This window comes from Lutra lutra, chromosome 6, assembly GCF_902655055.1.
Source record: "Lutra lutra chromosome 6, mLutLut1.2, whole genome shotgun sequence".
Classification (NCBI taxonomy): Eukaryota; Metazoa; Chordata; class Mammalia; order Carnivora; family Mustelidae; genus Lutra; species Lutra lutra.
Genome location: NC_062283.1, coordinates 149,045,293 through 149,069,069, shown reverse-complemented (window position 1 = coordinate 149,069,069; position 23,777 = coordinate 149,045,293). Strand labels below are relative to the sequence as shown.

The 23,777-nt window shown below is 37.6% G+C and overlaps 1 protein-coding gene across 7 annotated transcripts in view; it reads right to left on the bottom strand.

Moving 5' to 3' along the window:
• QKI (QKI, KH domain containing RNA binding) overlaps window positions 1-23,296 on the bottom strand; it is a 159,242-nt gene extending 135,946 nt beyond the window's left edge. For 3 of the 7 annotated variants that reach the window (XM_047733305.1, XM_047733306.1, XM_047733310.1), the window contains exon 1: window positions 22,654-22,945. In XM_047733305.1, the coding sequence (XP_047589261.1) occupies window positions 22,654-22,795 (142 nt within the window). In that variant the 5' untranslated portion in view covers window positions 22,796-22,945. Of the gene's footprint in view, window positions 1-22,653 lie in introns of all 7 variants that reach the window. The other 4 variants (XR_007128092.1, XM_047733311.1, XM_047733309.1 and 1 more) reach the window with 3 other exon arrangements.
• Between the last annotated feature and the right edge of the window lie 481 nt (window positions 23,297-23,777).

The following is a 23,777-nucleotide window of genomic DNA, read 5'->3' as shown; positions in this document are numbered from 1 at the left end:
AGGCAAAGGTCAATGAACAGTTGCGTATTTTAGAGTAGTCACGCTAAGGTTTAAGAGGTGGAAGTTACTACGCAAATTAGGTATTTGTTTCTTAAAACCAATACAAATTTTTTCGTGGAAAGATCGTAATGAACAGAATTTCTAAGAAACCAAGGTTCTATCTTTACCAAGGCCTGCCTCAGTAGGAGCAAGTGGAAAATTACTGATATAAACCAACATCTCAAAGCAACCTATTTCAAACAGCACTCCACAAAACCCATCGCACTGGAAAATGAATAAAATTCATTCACTAAAAATTAGTTCCTCCCTAATTGTGGTTTAAAACTGAACACTTCTAGAAAGAATAAGTACAGCAAGATATATGTATCATCTTTTGTTGGAGAATTTCACAGGCAACAGAAAAGTAAGATGTACATTAGCACTCCCCAGCACACCTTTTTTTTTTAAGTGAGGAAGTAGAAAAGGCCATGAAGTTTTTCAAAACCAAGCCAATTCCAGGTGCCAGGGGGCATTAGTAGTAACCTGCAGTAAAAGGCGTATCAGTGTATCAAGATTTAAGAAAAAGTGAACCCACTTTCAGAATGTAAGTATTAAATGGAACAAGCTCTGAAAAAAACTTAAACATACTTTCTGCATTCTGAATATATTGTGTTTTTTCTCTTATAAAAAGAATGACAATGTCAAATAAAGCAAGCTATTAACACAATCAACAGACCATCACCTTTCTCACAGCTGTAGCTACAGCTGCTAAAGAAAAAACTCCAAGTCTCCAGGTCTTTGTGCAGAACTAACCTAATAACAGTTCTAAAGTCAGATAAAATTTTATTTTTCAAAAAAATTACCTAACAGCCAACTACAAAATTGTAAATAATAATCTGTGACAAAGAAAGAAACTGCTGAAAATGCAATCTTTATAAAAACTATTGTAATATCTCAGTCTGACTCCATTTCATCTATAAAATGGAATTCTTTCCATCTCACAGGACCGCTGTAAAGATTAAATGAGGTAATGAATATGTATTTATAAAGAGTGCCTACTACATAAATTTAAGTGTGTTCATATCATCATTACTAATAATTGTGATATAAAATCATATATCTGGAAATGCTGTTATATTGACAGATATGTCTGAAAGACAATAACTGCTAATTTAATGAATATCTATCTGCTACCTGAAATCCGAACTTTTCCCAGACTCTAGAGGCACAGAAAACACAGAGTAAAGGCACCTACCAAAAAATACTCTGCAAATGACTTCTCCATGTGTAAATTTATCATACATGGCAAAGTGGAAGTAGAAAGTAACAAAGATACAGTTTAATTTTTCCAACTCACTTTTACTAAGCACCTCCTCAAACATGTTTTCCAGAAAACCATGCTAACTACTCAAATACAAATACCACAAGTATATTCAGCTTATTAAAAATGACTCTTAAATACCTGAAGCGGATATTCTCTACAGCACCTTCACGGAACACACTTTAAAAAAGGTTAAGAGCTCTTTGCATCAGGATCTGACCTGCTTTGGTTTAACCATTTGTTTAAGATTACTTTAACCTCAAATAAATAATTTGGGGAAAGAAAAGTTAGAGACACAGTTTGGCCTGTAAATACATATTTGCATAACTACAATTTAATAACTTAAAATAGCTGAACAAAAACAAAACAATATGAAAAGATCACATCTTAAACTGTCACCTTGAAACCACAGTATTACTGCAAACACTCCCCTTATTTCACTCCTCTGTGACAATCCATTACTTGAGCTAATTCAGTGATGTAACTGTAAAAAAAGACAGGATTCTAAAATCATTTCAGGAAAACTTAAAATTTTATCTTAGATGCTTCAGGTGTTTCCAATTCTGACATAAACAATCTTGAACTAAATTGTGCCTACCTTTATCACAATAGTAGATTTGGATGTGAATTAAACATATCACTAAAAAACCCTTTTAAAAACATAAAACTCCCACCAGTAACTATTGAATTTGAATTTAGTATCAGCTTATAAACAACTAATTAAAACCATCTCGCTACATAAAAGTGGTAATTTTAATGAAATAGTTACTATATATATACACATGTATAGACACACATACTACTATCAATAAAATTATATATGAATTATATATGCTATACTCATACACATGTGTAACATTAAAACATTAAATATATTACTAAGCTATATTAACTTAAATATGTATACAACTCATAGATATTCCATATGTCTTATTCTAGCTTCATTTTGAATTTACAAATTTTAATTTTTTCTGAAATTGAAAATAAAGCTTTCCACATTCTGATTTACCGATCAGGAATATTAGAGTTAAAACAATTATACTGTATTTCTCTCACAAAGGCCTAGCTTAAAGAATATTTATCTTTAGGCTCTATCTCTGAATTCTAAACTTGCCACAGCCTATTTAAGCCAAACTGTATCAGTGATAAGAAAACAGAGGTACTGATTTATTTTAAGACTTTATCTATTTATTTATTTGAGGAAGAAAGAGAGCAGGAACAGGGAGAGGAGCAGAGCCAGAGGGACAAGCAGACTCTGCACTGAGTGCAGAGCGCCACACAGGGCTTGATCTCAGGACCCCAGGATCATGACCTGAGTGGAAATCTAGAGTCATGCACTTAACCAACTGAGCTACCCAGGCACCCCTAGAGGTGCTGATTTACTTTAAACTTTGTAAATGTCAGAGATGGCTAAGCATTCTAATTTATCTTCAACATCACATGGAGGCTTACTTCTCACATGGCTGTATCAAAATCAATCTAGCACTTAAAATAACTTAAAGTACTTTCAATGACAACTGGAACTTATTTCAACAAGAAGGAATACTATTTCTCAAAGGTTTTTATAGCTTCAATCTCATATGTACAACCTCAATAAACTGTTTCCTAAATATAGATAACCTGTACAACTTTTTTCTTCCTTCTATTCTTGCATTTTCCAGGCATCGAATATTAAATTCCCACATTTACTTCAAAATTAAACATTTCTATTTAGAGAGCACAGACTTACCACAGCTATACTCCTATTAATTTTCTGGATAGCATGGTATATTATATAATCTATTAATCAGGTTACGTATCCAAGTAAAATCTAATAACCTCCCAAAAGTAGTCCTCAATTACCCTTAGAACCCAACAATTTCAGTTAGTATACTAGGAAATACTATTTTTATATTTTACATTAACATTTTTCATTTTACATATTTACCAACCTTCGAATAAGTCTCACTTTCCAAAATCACAAATAATTCTCTGAATTTGGACAGAGATACCTGTTAACAAATATATGTACCATGGGAGGAAAGTGTATACCAAAATGGATGGTACAATACACCAAAAATTCAGGATTAAACACTCTGAATACTGTATGTTGAATCAAGGGTTACATTATTCTTAGAAATGACAAGCATTAGTCACCTAGAGTAAAAACTGACAAAGCCCAGATTTCCCATAATAGAAATTCTACCACTGTGTTTAAATACTGTAATATAAACTGTTTAAATATAAAACAGTTAAGACTGATAGTTTACATGACCTTCTATCAATTGAATGTTACTTAAAAACCCAGAGTGTTCTGCATCCTTTAAGACTGTAGTTCATCACACAAATGGCAGGAACATAAATTACACAGCATAGCACCATAAATTTAGTAAACTGATTTCAACTCATTAGGCATATCATGTGCTGAAATATAAAAAAAAAAAAAACAGCAATGTTTTAGCTATTTAATGAAATACAAAAATGTATGTGGTTAAGGCTCTGACGTACGAAGCGTAAGCAACTTGAAAACAACCATCTTTAGATCTTAAATAGAATGCTCAAGTGTCATTCATCTGAACTAAGCAGGCCAAGCAAAATATCCTCTGATTCCTATGTTCTCCTCAATGTCGAAATGGGTGGATAAATTTAAAGCCTGTTCCCTCAAGAGGTGCTTTATAGGCAATTTTCTCCCAGTATCAAGGTCTGCAATTTCCATTTGGCTGCCAGTTTGCGATTAAATTCATCACCTTTATTATAAAAATGTGCTTTACTCCATGGCCTGCTGCACAAGAACTTTAAGAAAAACATTTTTCACTGCTAACGGCAAAATCATTCTAAGGCAACCACCACGTCCACTCAGACATTAGCTTCTTCAACCTGATATAGTAGCCTGTATCACTCATAAGAGAAACTGTAACAATTCTGCAACTCACAAAACCTAACTTCTATAGAAAGACCAGTCCTCTATAAAATCCAACCAATTTGAATTTTTATATTCACTGTTATTGTGAATGAATCAACATAGGGAATATTTCCAAATTTCAGTAAAATGACAAAATAATTTTTAAGTGTTAGGTAATTAAGTATCCATCTTTTTTAAAAGTTCATCATTTGCTTTGTAACTTAACTTTCATTATCTGAGAAAACAGCCAATGGTCAAAGATAATTTTAAGATCTATAGATAAATAATGTTTATACTTATAAAACCCTTTTACCTAACTTTACCTTCATAATTAGTGACAATATAAGGTTTGGAGATAAAGTCAGAAAAGAAATAGTATTTCCCAAATAAAGTCATTAAAGCTAGTCACCATGACATATTTAAGAACACAGTATTACTCATTTATAAGATTTAGATTTTTTTCAAGATTATCTATAAAATTAACATTCACTTTTACAAATTTGGCTTTTATGCCAAAAACTCAGAAATCTCATAGTTCAGTAAACTTGATAGTAACCACTTTAGAATTTACGGGGGGGGGGGGGGACTAAATTTCACATTAAATGAAGCCCATCATCAGAGGAATTATCAGGTTATTTAATATGTGAGCCTCCAAGAAATTTTCATCCACCTGCTAGAAAATGTGATCCCTTTCGTCTTAACCTGTGTCTGCCTCTTCCACAGCAGTTAAAGCACTGTATTTCAGTTTCTTATTTCATTTCTCTCTCCATACATGTCTCCGTAAGTACTGGGCCATGCCTTAATTCATTTTTGTATCTGCAACACCCAGGTAAGGGACAGATTAAAAAAAAAAAAAAAAGTCTGTTGAAAACTAAGTTATAGTAGGAGACAAAAACAGTTTTGCTAAAACTACACAAGTCATAACCTATTAATTCTGTAGTATTAGTCACAACCAACACTTTTTCAATGACATAGAACAGGGATGCCTGGGGGGCTCAGTCGGTTAGGCATCCCACTCTTGACTTTGGCTCACGTCATGATTTCAGGGTTGTGAGATCAAGCCCCACCTCAGGCTCCCTACTCAGCAAATAGTCTGGTTGAGATTCTCTTTCTCTCCCTCTCACCCTCTGACCCTCCACCTGCCTACTCATGCGCACACACTTTCTCTCTCTAAAATACATAAATCTTTAAAATAAAAAAATGACACAATGGGAAAACAGTAGATTATGCCACAGGTTAGTAACATAGATGTTACTTAATGAAGCTTTCATTTCAGCTGTTTAGTTATATAAAAACGTATGTACAAAACAGTATCTCAGGGCACCTGGGTGGCTCAGTGGGTTGAGCCTCTCCCTTTGGCTCAGATCATGGTCTTGGGGTCCTGGGATCGGGCCCCGCATCAGGCTCTCTGCTCAGCAGGGAGCCTGCTTCCCCCTCTCTCTCTGCCTGCCTCTCTGCTTGCTTGTGATCTGTCAAGTGAATGAATAAAATCTTAAAAAAAAAAAAAAAAAGAAGAAAAAATGTATATATATATATATATATATATATCTTCATAGGTAGCATTCTAAAAATTTGATACAAACACCTTTTTTTGCTCACATTTATACCATTTTTTCTGATTTACACTGTCAGAATATATGTACCTGTTCTTCAATAAATAACTGTATTAGCAATCAAAGAGACTCCTGATTCACAAAATCAAAGATTTCACTTTGAAATTCCTTTTAATTATTACTACTTGCTCCAATGCTTTAAACATCCACTGATAAAGTGACTAAAAATTTTGTATACTCCAATTTTGGAAAACTTGACCCACATCTGTAGTACCATGTGGCATATCTTATGACATTCAGTTAATACATTTTAATAAGAAAATCAAAGGTGTTAGTCCTTGAATAAAAGTGAAATGTAAAAAATAAGAGACTCTCATGTCCTTTACCACCCAGGAAAATAAATACATTTTTCTATAACCTAAAAACAAACTTAGGATTTTCTAACTCAGATCTTACTTTTACCGTCCCTAATTACTGTCATTCTCTTACAGGATCCACTTATTCTCTACCCTCTTCCCCTTTTCATTTTTCTTCAATTCAGGATTCATGAAACAACAACATAAATGTTTTTTGAAGATACCTCTCCTAAACTTATCACCCTTCAAAATTTAGATAAATTTACACTAGCCTATGAAACAACCTATATAGGACATCACCAAACACAAGTCTAAATATTAAGTCTTAGCCATGACAGAGAATCTGAACCGAGTATTTAGAAGACACTAAGTGGCTTTCTCATTTTCCCTTATCCTTACCTTAGACTTTTATCCCGTTATTCTAGGGCAAATGACCTAGATCTACAAGGGGGGTAATGGAGAGCTTATTCTAACTAATGACTTTAAAATACTGTGTAAAAATACAAACAGTGGAAGTTCCTTTGCTATGTACACTAAATTATATCTAGACCTAGAGTCAACTGGCTGGAAAACGAACCTAGGAGGGCCTTTTTGTCTTTAACATCAGTTTATTGACAGTATCACTGTATGCATTAGATGCTTGATTTTATTCATATTTACAGGAAAAGTTAAAAATACCCTGGGTAGAGGAGCACCTGGGTGGCTTAGCTGGACAAGCATAGGCCTCCTGGATTTCCGCTCAGGTCATGATCTCAGGGTTGTGAGACTGAGCCCTGTGTCCAGCTCTGCACTGAACATGGAGCCTGCTTAAGATGCTCTCTCTTTCCCTGCCTCTCTCTCTCACACACACACACAAAAAATTCCCTAGGAAGATATTTCAAGTACTGAAACAAAATTTAAAATAATTAAGACTAGTCACTTTGGAAGGTAGTCAGTATACCAATTATCAGTCATAACATCATTCTCCATAGAGGGGATCAGGCCCAAAGGTACTCTGACTGGCTAATAATACCACTTACAGACATATTTCTGTCACAAGAGCAAAATCAACTACCATTCCTGAAGCGAGCAGTTTCTAATCTGTAAAACTTCATACCCTTTGTAAATGAACTACACTTACATATATAATGAGAAGATGGAACTGTAATCACTGAGATCCATTCCAACTTCAAATCTCTGAATTATAGATTTTCCTTTGAACTAGAAAAAAAATGTTAATGAAAATCTGTTGGGCCTTCCAGATGAAATGCTATTATTCTACCAACCACCCTGCACTTACCCTTCTTTAAAGACTGCTCATTATAAATGTCATCAAAAGTTCATTTTATAATATGACTAATTGCTGTAACAACAAAAAGAGAGCTAATATCTTTCAGATTAAAATCTAAACAGAAAAAACTCATCTAATTACTAACTTACAGATCTTACCAAACTACTAAATCACTGCATCTCAATATTTATTAAACAATCTAACAAAGTTAAATATTTTTCTGTTCAAAATTCCTTTTACCTGACAATTCACTAGTTCCCAACTTAAACCAAGCATACATTAAAACAATGAACATTATTTCTCTGTGCATTACCTATTTTAAAGTATTTTTAAGTTCTACATTTAAGTTGTCAGAATTCTGTTAATTTTCTTTCATTTAGAAAACTTTTTTTTTTAAATAGCAAGTCTAAATTATTATTTAAATAACAAATACTTTCAATTAAACAAAATTCACTATTGAAACCATTTGGTGCCATTATATAAAGTCAGAAAAGATACTTTTTCTTGCTTCCTTTTAGATGGAATTTGAAATAATCCCAAACTAAATGAAATTTAATTATGTTTTTCAGAGAGTACTTTGATCTGACTTGAGACAATATTCTCATCCAAAACTTAAGATTCCCAAACAACTATTATTTAAACCCTTCTTCTTCCTAGGATCCGCAGTCCTTATAAATCCTCTTTCTAATATTTATCATAATGTATCCTCAGGACACTAGTTCCAAAAAGAAAAGAAAGAAAAAAGGCATTCCTTTACCAAATAATTTTCAGAAAATATTTAAACCAACTTAGCTTCCTTTAGCACATCCTGGATATTTAACATGTCACCACATGTTGAATTCACAAAAGAACATGCAGCACTTCCTTGACTACTTTATTCTCATACTATCTCAGGGAGACCAGTATTCCTTGGAACACACTTTGCAAACACTTTCCCTACAGCCTCCCTCAATTCAAAGTTAAACTGGCAGATCTTCAATTTCTCCCACCCAATATAAGATTGTTAGGAACTTTCAAGCCATTAGAGCAAAAGCAAATGGAGAGAAAGATGAAGGGCAAAAAGCCAGCCATGCCATCCATATAGGACAAGACACACTAGCAACTCATTTATAGTTCAGAGCTTAGACTCACCAGTTCTATAAATCACACACTCACTAATTCCAGGTAAACTCCCATTCTCCAGGTAACTAAACCCAACACAATCACCAAAAGACACACAGAATGGCATCATATAAAGTGCGGGTCGGGGCGCCTGGGTGGCTCAGTGGGTTAATCCTCTGCCTTCGGCTCTGGTCAGGATCCCAGGGTCCTGGGACTGAGCCCCGACATCTGGCTCTCTGCTCCTCGGGGAGCCTGCTTCCCCCTCTCTCTGCTGCCTGCCTCTCTGCCTCCTTGTGATCACTCTCTCTCTGTTACATAAATAAAATAAAATCTTAAAAAAAAGAGGTCAAGCATATCCAAATGTGCTAGTAAAACAAAATAGAAAGCCAAACAAGCATGCACAGGTTAAAATAATAAAGTTAAAACAGAAGTTAAGAGGCAAAATACTGGAATGGGGGATGGTAAGGAGTTAAGTCCAGAAAGACTAAAAATACGCAATAGGCAGAGCAATCTATCACGACTCCGTAACTAAACAGAAGTACGAAGGCAGATAAAAGGGGAAAAAACTAAGATGTAAAAAGAAAAGCCTTAAATGGGTCTCCTATTATCAACAGGATGGAATCTTCTTCCAGGAAGTTAAAGCTTTCTATGGAAGAGATAGAGAATAATTTACTTCTTTCTCCTACTCAGAATGTCCTCACATTCAAGGACAGTGTTCCCTGCGCTACGAATGCTACTACTCCCTTAACCTCTTCTCCACTTCAATCCTACCTATCCTGCAAAATCCTACCTATCCTGTAAAAGTTGAAATTTTACCTCTTTTCCTGAAACATTCTATAATCTCCCCAGCCTAACGTGATCTTAGCACCAGTCTTTCAACCTCTCTTGGCTATATTTCCTTATTACTTTCTTTCTATACTATCTACCTCAGACAACCTGAAAGGTAAGGAATGAATTTGAAGCTTTGTTGCATACCTTGTATGTCACACATAGTATGCATTCAAATTTACTTGTGACTAGAATAAAAAATTTCAAATAAATGTCATTAAATAATAAGTGAAATATGCAACTCTGACATGACTCAAAAATTAAATGTCACATAATATTAATCATTTTCTACGGAATGCAGTATAAAAATGCTGATTTCCAATTAATTAACTACATTACAAAAATAAAAGAGCCTGGTATTCACAGGGCCATTACAATATTTAGTAACATAAGGCTTTTTAAACAGTAAGTAATCAAGTTCTGAAACATCTGATATTTCATCACACAAGCTTACTGAAAACAAAGTGATAGGTCGAATAAAATAGTTAAGTAAACTATAATACACCTCTGTAAAATGACCTGTTAACATAAAACCACACTGTCAAAGAATATGAAATGGCAGGGGAACATGCTCCTGATGTAATTTACTTAAACACAGACAGCACTAGAGTAGGGTCACAATTCTGTTTTATCCATAAATCGAGACGGGGAAAAAAGTCTAAAAGAGAATGTGCCAAAGTATTAAGAGTGATTAGCACTGAATTATGGGTAATTTTTACTTCTTAATTGATACATTTTAGTTCTTTTCCGTAAGATGAAGAATACTTGTTAAAATAAAATGAATGTGTTTAATTCCTTACAACAACGTATTTTACAATTTATGCTTTTCATATACTCTAAAACGATTATGAGAAACAATTTTTTAAATGTATACACAAAATTGGCCACAGGGAAAAACTTTCCCTGAAAAACAATACTTCACATTAAGACAATATGCTATGACACCTCTCTGCCCTCAACACCACCTTTCCCAGGACTCAGGGACCACAAAACACAGTACTGCCAAAGGTGAAATGAAAATGTTTACATCTTCAATTCTCTACATAAATTCAATTTATGTTATGAATAACAAAAAAAAAAAAAGAACACTGGGGAGAAAGAAGTAAAATGCGAGTTATTATCAGTTCTATTAAGGAATGTATCACCGTTGATATCCTCTTCCCTGGTCTTCTACATATAAACATGTCTGAGTTCAATTTCAATTGATTAAGGAAGTAAAATATTTTACAACTGATAGAGCAATTAAAAAAAAGCTCAGAATAACAAGTTGGAAAATATAATTTAAATGTGTTATTAACAAAAACGCATACTTCCAAATCATATCTAAGAAGGAACTTAAATAAGCAGTATTTCTTATTCAACAACTGCAAGCTATATTTTAAAATACGTAATATTTACCTTAAAAAAAAAAAGCTGACAAGGAATGCTATAAACTATAATAAAATGAGATAAGATTACCTTTTTACTGCTGATAATTTTTTATTACCATAATAAAACTAAAATCCCCTAAAGAACTTTCTCTTCATATAACATGTAATAGTAAACTAGGGCACAGATTTTTTTTTTTCCTGATTTACATTAGTAAACAAATAAACTGCCTGGTTAAAAACTTTAGAATTCCAAAGAAAATATACAAGTAGAATACTTTTCAACAGACTTGACCCAGCCCTGCACTAAAGCAAACAAAAAACCTTCAAACAACTATGCTATAAAGAAAGAAACTGTATTTCAGAATATTACTATACTTAATAGAATGTCCTAATCCAGTCACATTTTATAGTCAACATCTAACATATGATCTCTCAAAAAAAAAAAAAAGCTCTTTAAAGAAATATCACAACTGATTTACATGACACTTCTAAATAATGAATTTAATAATTATTATTTCTCATATTCCTGAGCAACTCTCCTCTTACAATTTAAAGGAAAAAATTTCCTTTCTTGTAAAAGAGTTCAACAAATTTTAATCACTAAACACTGTCTTTTGTGTACTAATATCTCCATCTGCTGGAACAGAACTTTCTTACTATTAAAAGTTCGTAAGGAGAAAAACTTTGCAGTAGAGATTTTGCAACTACTTAGAAATAAAACCTTTTCCTTGGTCACCATTTGAGGCAACCAGCAAACCAAGGCTTTACTCCAAGAACCACCAATAATTAATTAAGAATAAGGATTTATCTGGCTTTTCCAACAGTAAAGTAACTACTTTCAGAATAACAATATATCCCTTGCAAGCTTACTGCAAAGTTTTTCTATGACCACGTTAACCCAGATACCCGTCTCAGTTTCACCAATGGTGGAACCGGATGTGGGCCCCCAGCATGACACTAAATTAAGTGCATAGCATCACCTACGCATGTGTACTTGAACCTATTCACTCCTTTATACCTAAGTTCCCAGGTACTAGACATACAGTGCGTAAAAGAACAATTCCAGTTATAAAGGAAGTTATGGCAGTGCCGTAAAAAAGATGGTTCTAAATTAAAAAGACAAAGTCCTAACAACCAAATTCCATGAGTGGGATCATGCATGAGTCAGACGCTGGTTTGGGCAGGCCAGTTATAAAAAATATTTTGGGGATAACAACAAAAACCTGAATATGGACTGGTTATTACTTTAAGTATAGGACTGATCTATTTTATTCAGTGTGATGCTGCTATATAGGAAAATGCTAGTGTTTCAAGAGATACATGAACATATAGAGATGGAAGGTCAAGACATCTCTAATTTACCTAAAATAATCAACATAAAAAATGCAATTAAATAAAAACAAAGCAAAATAGATGATGAAAATAATGAAGTTCTCAAAAATCTTTGTACTTGATAACACACCTAGATTCAACAATATCAAATGAGAGAGGTTTGGACAAAACTTCCTTGAACTCAAACCAATTCAAGAACTTCTAAGATTCCCCTAAACCAAAGAGTTTCTTCCATTCTCTTTAATTTACATATAAGCTTAATTCTTTTTTTTTTTTTTTAAGATTTTATTTATTTATTTAACAGACAGAGATCGCAAGTAGGCAGAGAGGCAGGCAGAGAGAGAGAGAGAGAGAGGAGGAAGCAGGGTCCCCACTGAGCAGAGAGCCTGATGCGGGACTCGATCCCAGGACCCTGGGATCATGACCTGAGCCGAAGGCAGTGGCTTTAACCCACTGAGCCACTCAGGCATCCCCATATAAGCTTAATTCTAAGTAACCAAAATTTTGGTTGACAGCTATACAAATGAGCCCCACATGTTCTTCATACCTCAGGATTAATTTAAGAATGAACTTAAGGGTAAGGAAAAAATTTTTGAATATGTTTATTTTTAGTTAAAAAACATTTGTTTAAAAACTCTAAAGAGTTTAAACCTAAATCTATAAAGCTCAAGATACATTTTTATTCAATATTTTGAGAAAATATTTTAAAATTTTAAAGTATTTAAAAGTTACCTAACCATTTACCTTAACTGTTCACAATGCCTCCAATGTCTACTTCCTCAGACCCCCAGAGTCTACATTCTTAGTCTTCCCTCAGAGAGTTCATTATGATACCCCAAAATAACCCAAGCCTTCCACTGGTGCCTTACAAAGCTCGTAATAAAATGTACGCAGTTCATTCTGGCATTCAAGGCCCACCATGGCAGAGCCCAGACCTAGGCTGCTGGCTCTGCTCATAGCTCTCCTTCGCACGCATTTGCCATTCCAACTAATTGAGTTTAAACACACTTTCCGAAAATCTTTCAATCTCCCATCACCACCGTTTTGACACTATAGCACTTTCTCTTCTCGTGGAACATCCTCTACTCTCCCCATTCACCTCATTAAATCCTACCATCTATTAATACCAAGTCAGATTCTAATTCTCTCAAAATGACTTCCTGACTACCAAAATGCTAGTGAGTGATTCTCATGAACATAAAAACTAGTGGATACTCATGTGGATAAATTACCTTTGTTTTTTCTTTTCTTCTTAGATTCTCTACAAGCTGCCTTGCTTATCTCAATGTCCATCCTATCAAAAACAACCTAAAAATATTGACAGATATTAGATGATGCTACCTTACAGTCTGAGAAATTCTTTTGCATTTAGTACCCTCCAGCCTCCAAATATTTTAATTTGAAGTCAGCAGGGTAGTTAATAATTCCATTTACATATGAAGAATACAAGGTTCAGAGAGGTTAGGTATCTTGTCCAAGATCACCAAACTAGTTAACTGCAAACTCATGATTAAAATCTCAGGTCTACTAAAGAATTCTTACTACTTGCAACATGGTCTCATTAGTATATGGACAGAAACACAAGTTAATTTTTATCTTTATGCTGGCTCACACATTCATACATGTATACACACACACGCTTACTACACAGTCAACACCTGAAAACCTGTCCTAACAACTAGAACATCCCTGCAACAATGATGGTAGCAGCAACAATGGTAAGACTTAGATACAGTTAATTTCCAAATACTTTTTATTTGGCTTTGGTGTGAAATTTTATTTCTTAGAAAGTTTATTTACCTACCATGTAATAATACTTCTCTTCAAATATACTTGAAGAATCAGCTGATACTCCAGATGTGGCTATCAGGAATGGAACGCAGCGGCTACCTAGGACAGCCCCCATTTCCGTTCATCATCATCCACCTCTGGACAGTCACTCTTCAGAGCTGCTACTTCTGCTATTAACCACTCTGTGCTAACGTAAAAACGAACCAAGTGTACATTCCTGACTTGAGTCACGGAGCAACAGTAAACCTTTATATTAAATCTTCCAGGGGCGCCTGGGTAGCTCAGTGGATTAAAGCCTCTGCCTTCAGCTCAGGTCATGGTCCCAGGGTTCTGGGATCGAGCCCCGCATCAGGCTCTCTGCTCAGCAGGGAGCCTGCTTCTCCCCGCCCCGACCCCCGCCTGCCGCCCTGCCTACTTGTGATCTGTCAAATCAATCCATCAGTCAATCAATCTTCCAGTCAGAAAGGCTAGATTTCCTCTTGAGTGGTTTTTAAAAATAGTAACTGCATTAATAATAATATCAGCAATAATAATACCAGTAGTAATACTAAATACACACTGGGTTTGTACCTTTTAAAGAGTTAAGACTCTATCCTATTGTTATTAAGAAGTTTAAGGGTGCCTGGGCGGCTTAGTGGGTTAAGGGTCTGCTTTTGGCTCAGGTCATGATCTCAGGAGCCTGAGATTGAGTCCTGCACTGGGCTTTCTGCTCAGCAGAAAATCTACTTCTCCCTCTCACTCTATGCTTGCCCTCTCTTTCTCAAATAAGTAAATAAAATCTTAAAAAAAAAAATAAAAATAAAAAGTTTAAGTGAATGAACTGAAATCCTCTAAACACCTTTTCTTTCTCACTTCTAGCCTCTTAACTATCACAAAAATTTAGCTCCAAGAATTTGACCAGTATTTGCCCAAGTCCAACATACCACAGAATTAACACTACTCCCATTTACTTTTTTTTTCTTCATGTTCACTACCTAAGGCATCACAGCCAACTTTTTAACACGTGGAACTATTCTGGGTTTCTCTTCTCCAGTTCCACTTATGCAGTGACACATTCACCAAAAAGATCAGAAGGTAGAACTGAGGGTCTACTCCAACTCTGACACTACCTTGCCTTATGATGTGGACAAGTCACAACCTCTAGACCTCAGTTTTTGCACCTATAGTATGACGATTTCCATTTACTCCCAGGTCCCTCGCAGCTCTGAAATTCCATGATCTTTTGATATTATTATTGTTTTCCCTACACTAAATTGCATCCAAAAAATGTTTTCCATTTTTTTCTGGTTTCTTTTCATATACACACCTCCTCAAATACTTTTTGTAAAACCATTCTGAGTGCCCATATTAGGACACTAACAATTAAGGAAAATAACAATTTCAGACTTTCATAAAACTTTGCTTTTTACCAGCACTTTCCTAATACTCTTAAATGTAATAACCATATATACATGTTATATATTTTTATTAGACTTTCCTATAGATTTTAAACTCTTAAATTAGCTTAAAAGCCCAAAGTTTCCAATAATCTGTAACTGACCCAATCTTTACAACTTGTCCTGCATGAAAGCCAAAACCAAGGTGTTTACTTAGGACCTGCTAATTAGATCCTTTTCCACTATTAATACACAATCATTTCAATCCTGGGGCCAAGCAGATATTTCATTACTTCAAAAATCATCCTTGTTCTAAAACTTCACCAGCCCTAGCACCCAATCTGAAGGATTTAGGGCCAGCTCATATTCACTGCATGTCTCCCTCTATATATATCCGTGCCTACACATGTGTGCACACACAAGCCCTTTCCTTATTACCATGGTCATATACGTGGGACCACTTTATGGATTTAACTATATTTTGATATTTTTTTCTGACACCTCAGCACCCTTGAAAAAGCATCCAAACTGACATATTATGCTTTATCATAAATAATGTGATAGAAATATTAGAATAAATTGATTCATTTCACAAGTTGCAAAATTCAGTTTAATAAAACATTAGGTTAGAATCACTATACAAGGCAACATTATGAACATAAAATGTTTATTTTGCTAGACTTGATAGGACTGCTGGAATTTCAAACTAGAGCGGCTGCTTCAAGAAACTGAAAAAATGAACCACTAAGTACAATCATTTGCTTGTTAGTTACAAGAATTTTGGACAAATCACTTATCTTCTACAAGTTATATATTTGTTAAAAATTCATGACTGATTTACTTTACAACACTGTTAGGGCTAAAGCAGTAGAGTAGACTGCTTTTAAGAGGGTTAAATCAGCTGAAAACTTAGATTATCAGTCTTCTAAGTAAAGGCACTTACAGTAAAGGCACTTACAAATTAGCTTAAAGAAACACCTGTGTTTAAAAAATTACTATTTGTGTTAAATAACTCTAAGTGCCACATAAGTTTTTCTCTGCTTTCTTCTAAACTAAAACCACTTAAATAGTCCTTATTTATCCTGAACACATCAAAGCAGCACTCGGGGACCTGGAACCTTTTCCATATACTGTGTTTTACAGAGTACAAGACCTACGTATCAGCTACGTGTTGACTTTTATAGGTAACTGACTAGGGAAAAGGTTTATCTACATAATTCCATAAACACCAAAACTTTTAAGAGCTGCGATAAGCACTGACAGCTTCTCTCTGCTTACCGATTGATAGGTATAATAGATAAACTTTGTATAAGAACTGACTGAAAACTACTGCCCAAGTAAAGCAATTTTACCTTTCTAATTCTCATTCACACCAAAGGTACTGAAGTAAAATGACGATAAAAGCTTCTTGAGAACAGGCACTGCAAGTAATATTTTAAGATCTCTAAAAAATGTCATTAAAAAAATACACATACCTTTATTCTAATTGCCCAAAACTATCACCAATTATTACATAATTGGTTTAATCCCATACTTTAAATAAATAGAAATCAAGAGGATAACGATGTCAACCTATTTATTAATTCACCAAACATCTGAGAGTTAGTGTACCAGGGAATGAGGTGGGCACTTTCAAGGAACTAATTCTAGTAAGGGTAGGCAAACACAAGAAAAGATAGTATTACAACATGAAGTATGATGATAACTACACAGACATTAATACTTAACACACAATGGATTATATTTACAGTGAATTTTCATAACACAAACAAAACAAAATGCATTCACTAAGAAAAGTTTAATGCCATGTTTGCTTCCTATTAAATGGAAAAAAAAAAAAGCTAGGTATTTTGGGCCCCAAAACTGAAATGCTAGTTTTTAAAAGGGGTATAAGCATTCCCTAACAGTGCCCATGAAGGGATAAACACAGTATCTTGACGTCCAAAAAAAAAAAAAAAAAAAATGGGGGGATCAGAAAAAATTATGAAGTCCTGTCAATCACATAAATAAAAAATTGGTACATAATATAATTCTGACTTCTTGGCATAGGCTCTTTCACTATCCTGACCCCTTGGCCCTAAAATAGATCCTTGGATATCTTCATAGTATCTGACATACCAATGGCAGAAAGTTGTTCAATGGACTCTCAAGTTATCAAACGAATAAAACTCAAAAAAGGCACAGCATTTTCCATCTCCAACAAAGACAAGTTTTACTTATAACTGCACCATCATAAGTCAAATTGCATTAACTGTAATAAATTTCTCAAGTAAATTAAAAAATGTTCCAGTCAGATTTTTTAAAAAGCTGTTCCTATGACCACACTGGTTTAATTCTCTTAAAGGCCAAAAAGGTTAAAAAAAAAAAAAAAAAAAAAAAAAAAAGCTTACATATCTAAATATATCGGCTTCAAAAAAGTGCAGGTAAAAAAGGTGCCCAATAAAGATGGTGTGTGGGTTTGTGTGTCCTGGGGGTTGGGGGGGAGCATACTTGTCTTTTGTCACAGAAATCTAATTCCTTTAAAAAGTAAACAAAACAGGGGTGCCTGGGTGGCTCAGTGGGTTAAAGCCTCTGCTTTCAGCTCAGGTCATGATCCCAGGGTCCTGGGATCAAGCCCCACATCGTGCTCTCTGCCTGTCAGGGAACCTGCTTCCTCCTCTCTCTCTCTCTGCCTGCCTCTCTGCCTACGTGTGATCTCTATCAAATAAATGGATAAAATCTTTAAAAAAAAAAAAGTAAACAAAACACCATTTTTTTCTTATGAAAAACTGAGGCACTTTCCAATCAGCTTCAGGACAGTGACAAGTGAGGGGATAATAACAGATATATAATGTGTACAAAACATTAAAAACCCAAATTAACTTTTCACTTTATATTCTCAAAGCCACTTAAGAAAAGATGCTCACACCAAACACACAAGCAAGTGCGATTAGCAAAGAGACCTATTTCTATTAATTCAATTACATTTTATCCTTGGGAGTACAGCCTTTACTACAAAACATGTAAACTGAATAAAGTTAAGAAAAAGGAATCACCTTCTGCCTCACTGAATGTACATGTATTTTGAATATACATTCTGCCTAAAGGGAGTTAAGCTTCAGAAGTACAGAATGAATGTTGGATAAATGACCTAGGATACAAGTTATTTCCATTATTACCTTACAGAGCTGGTCACACCCCCTGGGTGAGGAGAAAAATAACGGAAGGACAACTGATTATAAATACCACGTCCTTCTCTCATCACTATTAACTCAAAGGGCTACTGTACAATTGCAAAATTTTTCTTCCTAAAGAACAGATTAATTACTTCAACTTAAGTAAATAAAATCTGTTAAAGAGACTGATTACTGTCAACAATGCTCCAGAAAAAAACGTTAAAATTTTAATAAACTCATATAGCAAGTTCTCTTAATACCAACAAATAACCATATTAATTTTTGAAACAAAGTTTTCTGTAGACAAGGTTTCTCCTCTGCAAAAAAATTTTGAAGTTTAAGAAAACCAAAGGCATAAAATATTTTCAACATTGAATGAATAAATGGAAATAAACACTAATATGGAAAAATGTTAATAAGTGAAGCAAGTTTTCATTAAAAATATTTTTTTGCCCACATTTTTAAAGGAGGGAGAGAAAACTGAGGTCAGAAAGGAAATTTATTAACCCCCCCAAAAGACCATGAGAAAATGAAATTGCATTTTCAAATAAAGAAATGCAGAATGTAGTCTTTAACATGTTTGCTCACTTTTTCTGAACCACACACTAATTTTTCAAATACTTACAAAAGATTTAGGCTAGCCTTACTTATAATACATACCATGCATTTTTAATTTTCCCATCAGCAGCTTTAACCTCCCTCTGCCTAAAAATTGAAAACTCAAAATCTGATTTTAAAATCCCTAGTTCTTCCCTTCCCCCCATCTGGAATTTTTAGTCTAACTAATTTCATTTCTGGCCTTCTCAATTCCAATTGCAATACTTTATAAAAACAGATTTTGCATTCAAGTACTGTTGTTGCATGACTTTCATTTTCATGACAAAGGAAGGTTTTTTTAAATTAAAAACTTGTGGTAACTGCTCTTTCCCATGGATGGTCCCAGTTTTCAGTTTGGAAACTTCTCTCCAGAAAACAGTTTAAGACTTTAAAACCCCGGTTTTATGTGTAATCATCTACTATCTCCAATAAAAGATTCTTAAAGTATTGAAAACAACTGAAATTACTCCCTTTATGTGAGTGGTTCAACCCAGAAAGCACTAACAACTTAAAAGCACTGTGAAGACACTTAGAGGAAAGTCGGACAATTCCTACACCTCCTCCCTACCCCAGACAAAAAAATAAATCCAAAAACCAAAAAGAAAGTCCACAGTCAAAATATAGGCTAAAGATTAACTTGGCATGGAATTAAAATGCTCAAACTAAAGCATTCAAGTTTTAATCAACTAAGAAAATAGAGCACACGTAAATCCCTAATTTGTACCTAGCCAAATAAAAGTTCTCAATCAAATTTTCTGAAATCTACTCTAAAAAATATTTTAATAGGATCCTGAAATAATCACTCAAAATTTCTAATTATGAGATAATACATCTACTCTAAGTCCAGTACCTTAACTTGGTTTAATTAATTATCAACATAAAACTTACAGCTTTACCTAAATTGAAGAAATTTTCCACCAATCATATGGAAGAGGAAAAATGTAATTCCTAATCACAAAAAGAAGTCATGATTAATTTGTTTTGGACAATGACAGGCCACAAAGGGGCAAAGCAAGTTGCCAAATTTTCAGAATAAAATCTGGCCCCCAAAAAAGCGATGCATGTCAAAAAACGTATTTTTCTTAAGTTAAATTAAGTTTATAATAAGTCTAACAATCAGAGGAAGCAGCTTATTCCACAGTAAGGAATAGCCCCTTTTCCTGTGTGTTTGTACTGGTCTGATTAAAAAAAAAAAAAAAAAACAAAAAACAATCAAACTTCCTAGTCATTATGCTGTCCATTTTAAACATCCCAGCTACCACAAAGAAGCAATCTTTACTTAGGCTGGGGAGTTGAAAAGGCTAAAATTCAAGATAGACCAAGATAAGGGATGGAGTAAACCACAATAAAAGAAAAAAAATCATTTAGAATGTATCATCCTCAGCTAGTGATCTCCAAGTTTTAAAATGCAAATGGTTATTATTTCCAACTACAGAGGAATCAACAAAAAACCCTTGTTAAGAGATAATGACATAAGCGAAATTCTAGATTTGGAAGATTACAAATTACTGAAGCCAACATTGGAAACTTTAACAGAGAACAACTCCAAATTATCATTTAGGGATTTTAGATCAACATAAAAGCGAAGTGAGAAGCCTTTCAGAACTAATCAGAGAAACTCAAATTATGTATGTTTTTAAACAAAATACGCATAAAGAGAAAATACTTCCAATTTTTTTTATAACTTCCTATGTCATTTGATTAAACTCAACATTTTAATTTAAAGAATGCAACTTTAACCCTAAAGATTGTGAGACCATTTCATTTTAATGTCTATGAAAGATTTCTTCTAAATAACTGTACTTAAAAAAAAAAACCTTGAAAGAAATTTTTAGAAATACTACTAAAACTTAATTTTACCAAAATATCCCAAGGCAGAAAAAGCATATTATTTTTGAAATGTAACAAAATTGTTTCTATAATTTTAAAGAATGTGTTCTCAGTGTTTGCAAATACATTATGTATTATAAATATAACTCCACAAAATGACACACAAAATGATTTATTGTGACTTAAATTTCAACTAAATTTAATACAGATCCGATTATTAAGTACGTTATACACATTTTGCTCCAAACATTTCTCACGTTTTAAAAAAAAAATACCTGGCGCCCCTTAGCGCTCACATTTGGAAATACTCAATTTAAGAGTCCCAGCAATTTTTTTTTTTTTTTTTGACATTCCAGAAAGTTTTCTGCCTCCACAATCTTTCAAATGCCAACACAAATAGAAAAGGCAGAACCCCTTAAAGGGACAGCTCAAGTTTTTTCTGGAGCAATATGAAATAAACAGATTTGCTGTTTCAACAGTGGAAAAAGCACATTCCAGTAAGGGTTACTGCTGTTATATTTAACATATGTAAGCGAAAGCCAAGACGCAGTAATACCTAACAATTTCGTACTTTTAAAGTTGTTTCTAGGACTTTCTGGACAACAAAAACTCCTGGGATTCTTTAACCATCTTTTATCACGAAGACATTTCCGGTCTTTTGTTCTTTAGTGACATTCCAACTCTCTATGCTTCAGATCCCTTATCCCTAGTTCTACAGGGAAGATTTCTAAATTCCTGTGAAAAATCTAAAATCCACTGGTCAATTCTGTAAGACAGTTTTCAGCTTCCTTTTAAGTCCGGTATCGCTTCTAAGAGAAAACTCCTGGCTACTCGATTTTCAAAACAGACTTTTTTGTTGGTCATTTTTCCCTCTCCAGACGTTCGCAGAAATGCACAGCTCCTAGAATTCAATAATCCAGAGCCACGCCACCAGAACTTGTTAAAGAAATTCCAGAGTTGGCCAAAATTAATCTTCTTGTCATTCTTCGCAACCCTCAGCTCTCCACCAACGAAGCGTTTCTGAAACTTTTACTGGCTTTCATTCTCGCCCCGCACACGTCTTCGTCTCCTGCGCTGCAAAGGCAGGCAGCGGCGTCCTCGGGCACCAGCTCGCCGCCGAAGTTCTCTCCAAGTCGGGACTACGTTTACACTCGTCCTCGCGGTATTTCGTATTCACACCCCCCCCCCCCCGCCCAAAGTGAAGTTAAACTCCCGAACAGTTCTCGCTTCCCCAAACAAAAGGACAAAAAGTGCTTTCTGCTGTCATTGTGTCCTCGCCTTCGGCTAAATCAGCACCACTTTCGCTCTCCTATGGAATTCCTTTAAATTACCAAGCCCCACGCTACTCCCCTCGAGTGTCTGCGAGCTGCGCAAACTCCAAAAAAGCAAAAGCCCCGCTGGATCCTCCACTTTGGGAACCAGCGGCGTCCTCTGGGAGAGACCCCCTCCGGGAGCGCCCCGGGGCCGATGTCCTTCAGGCGCCCGCGGGGCGCGGGGCGGGCGAGGCCGGGCTCCTCTCGGGCAGGCCCGCGAAGCTCCCGGCCGTCGCGGTGCTCGCAGGCGCGGCTGGAAGCCGGGGACGCGAGAGGGCTCGCCCTGCAGCCTTCCCCGGCGCACCAACTTGGGCGCCGGCCGCGCGAGGCCCGGGATCTCGCGTCCGGGGTCTCGGGTCCGGGGGGAGGGGGGCGAGCGTCCCGCCCGCGCCCGCGGCCCCGACCCGCCCGCCGCCGCGCCCCGCGAGCCCGGCCTCGGCGCCGCCTCCATGCGCCCCGCCCGGGCCTCTCCGTCCCCGAGCGCACGGTCCCCGCCGGCCGCGACCTTCCCGCCCTCCCAACACGCTGGCGGGCGTCGGGTCCCGGGAAGAGGGGCCGCCGCCCGGGCGCGGGCCGCGAGGGGCCGACGAGGCGACTCACCTTCGTCCAGCAGCCGCTCGAGGTGGTTGAAGATCCCGCAGAAGTTGGGCAGGCTGCTCATGAGCTTCTTGTCGTTCATCAGCTGCATCAGGTAATCTGGGGTGGGCTTCGGCTTCTCCTTCGTTTCCATTTCCCCGACCATATTCCAGGCTCCGCAGCTCACTCCGCCCGCCGCCGCCGCCGCCGCCGCCGCCGCCGGAGAGGAGGGAGGGGCGGGGAGCCCCGGCCGCCGGCCGCTCGGGACTCGGCGTCCCGCTCCGCTCCGCTCCCGCGCCGGGCGCCGGGGCGGCCGGACCGCGCGCTCGCCGCGCTCTCCCCGCCCCCGCAGGCACTTTCCGCCCGCGGCCCGACGCGCTCCCGGCCCGCCGCCGCTCCTCGGCCGCCGGCTCGGCGCGTCCCTCACGAGGCCGGCGGGCGGGAGGCGGGTCTCCGCGGGCCGAGTGCGGGCGCGGGCCGCTCGGCGCCGGACGAGGAGTAGCCGGGCCGCCGCCGCTCGCTCGGCTGGTCGCGCCCGCTCAGCCGCCGCCGCCGCTTCTGCCGCGGGCTCGGGGTCTCTCTGGGCTGGTCCCCGCCGCGGCCGCCTCTGCCGCTGCCGCCGCGCTCTGACTCCGCTCCTCCTCTTCCTCCTCCTCCTCGCCTCCTCCTCCTCCTCCTCACTCACTTGGCGGCGGAGTTCGCCTCAGTTCAGGCGGCGCTGCCAGCGGCGGCGGCGGCGCGGGGGGAGGGGCGGCGGCGCGGGGAGGGCCGGGGGCGGGCGGCGGGCGGGGCCGCGCAGGGCGGCCGTTAGCGGGGCCCGGCCGGCGCGCTCCTCCTCCCGCCGCCGCCCCCCGCAGCCCCCGGCCCGGGCGCCGCCGCGGCCGCCGCCGCCGCGACGTCTCCCTCCGGCGGGGTGCGTGATGGAGGCGGCGCACGGCGAGCCCGGCCTGGGCGCCGGGCTGGGGTCTCCGCCGAGGCGGGCGACAGTGGCGGGAGGAACGGGTGCGGGGTCGACGGACGGGTGGGGGAGGGCGCCGGGTGGCGGTGCTTTCGACTGGGGCGGGGGCGAGGGCCGCGCCGCTTCGCGCTCCCCGCCGCCGGGCCGGCTCGTCTGGCGGGCGCGGTCGGGCTGTGGCGTTAGGTGAGAG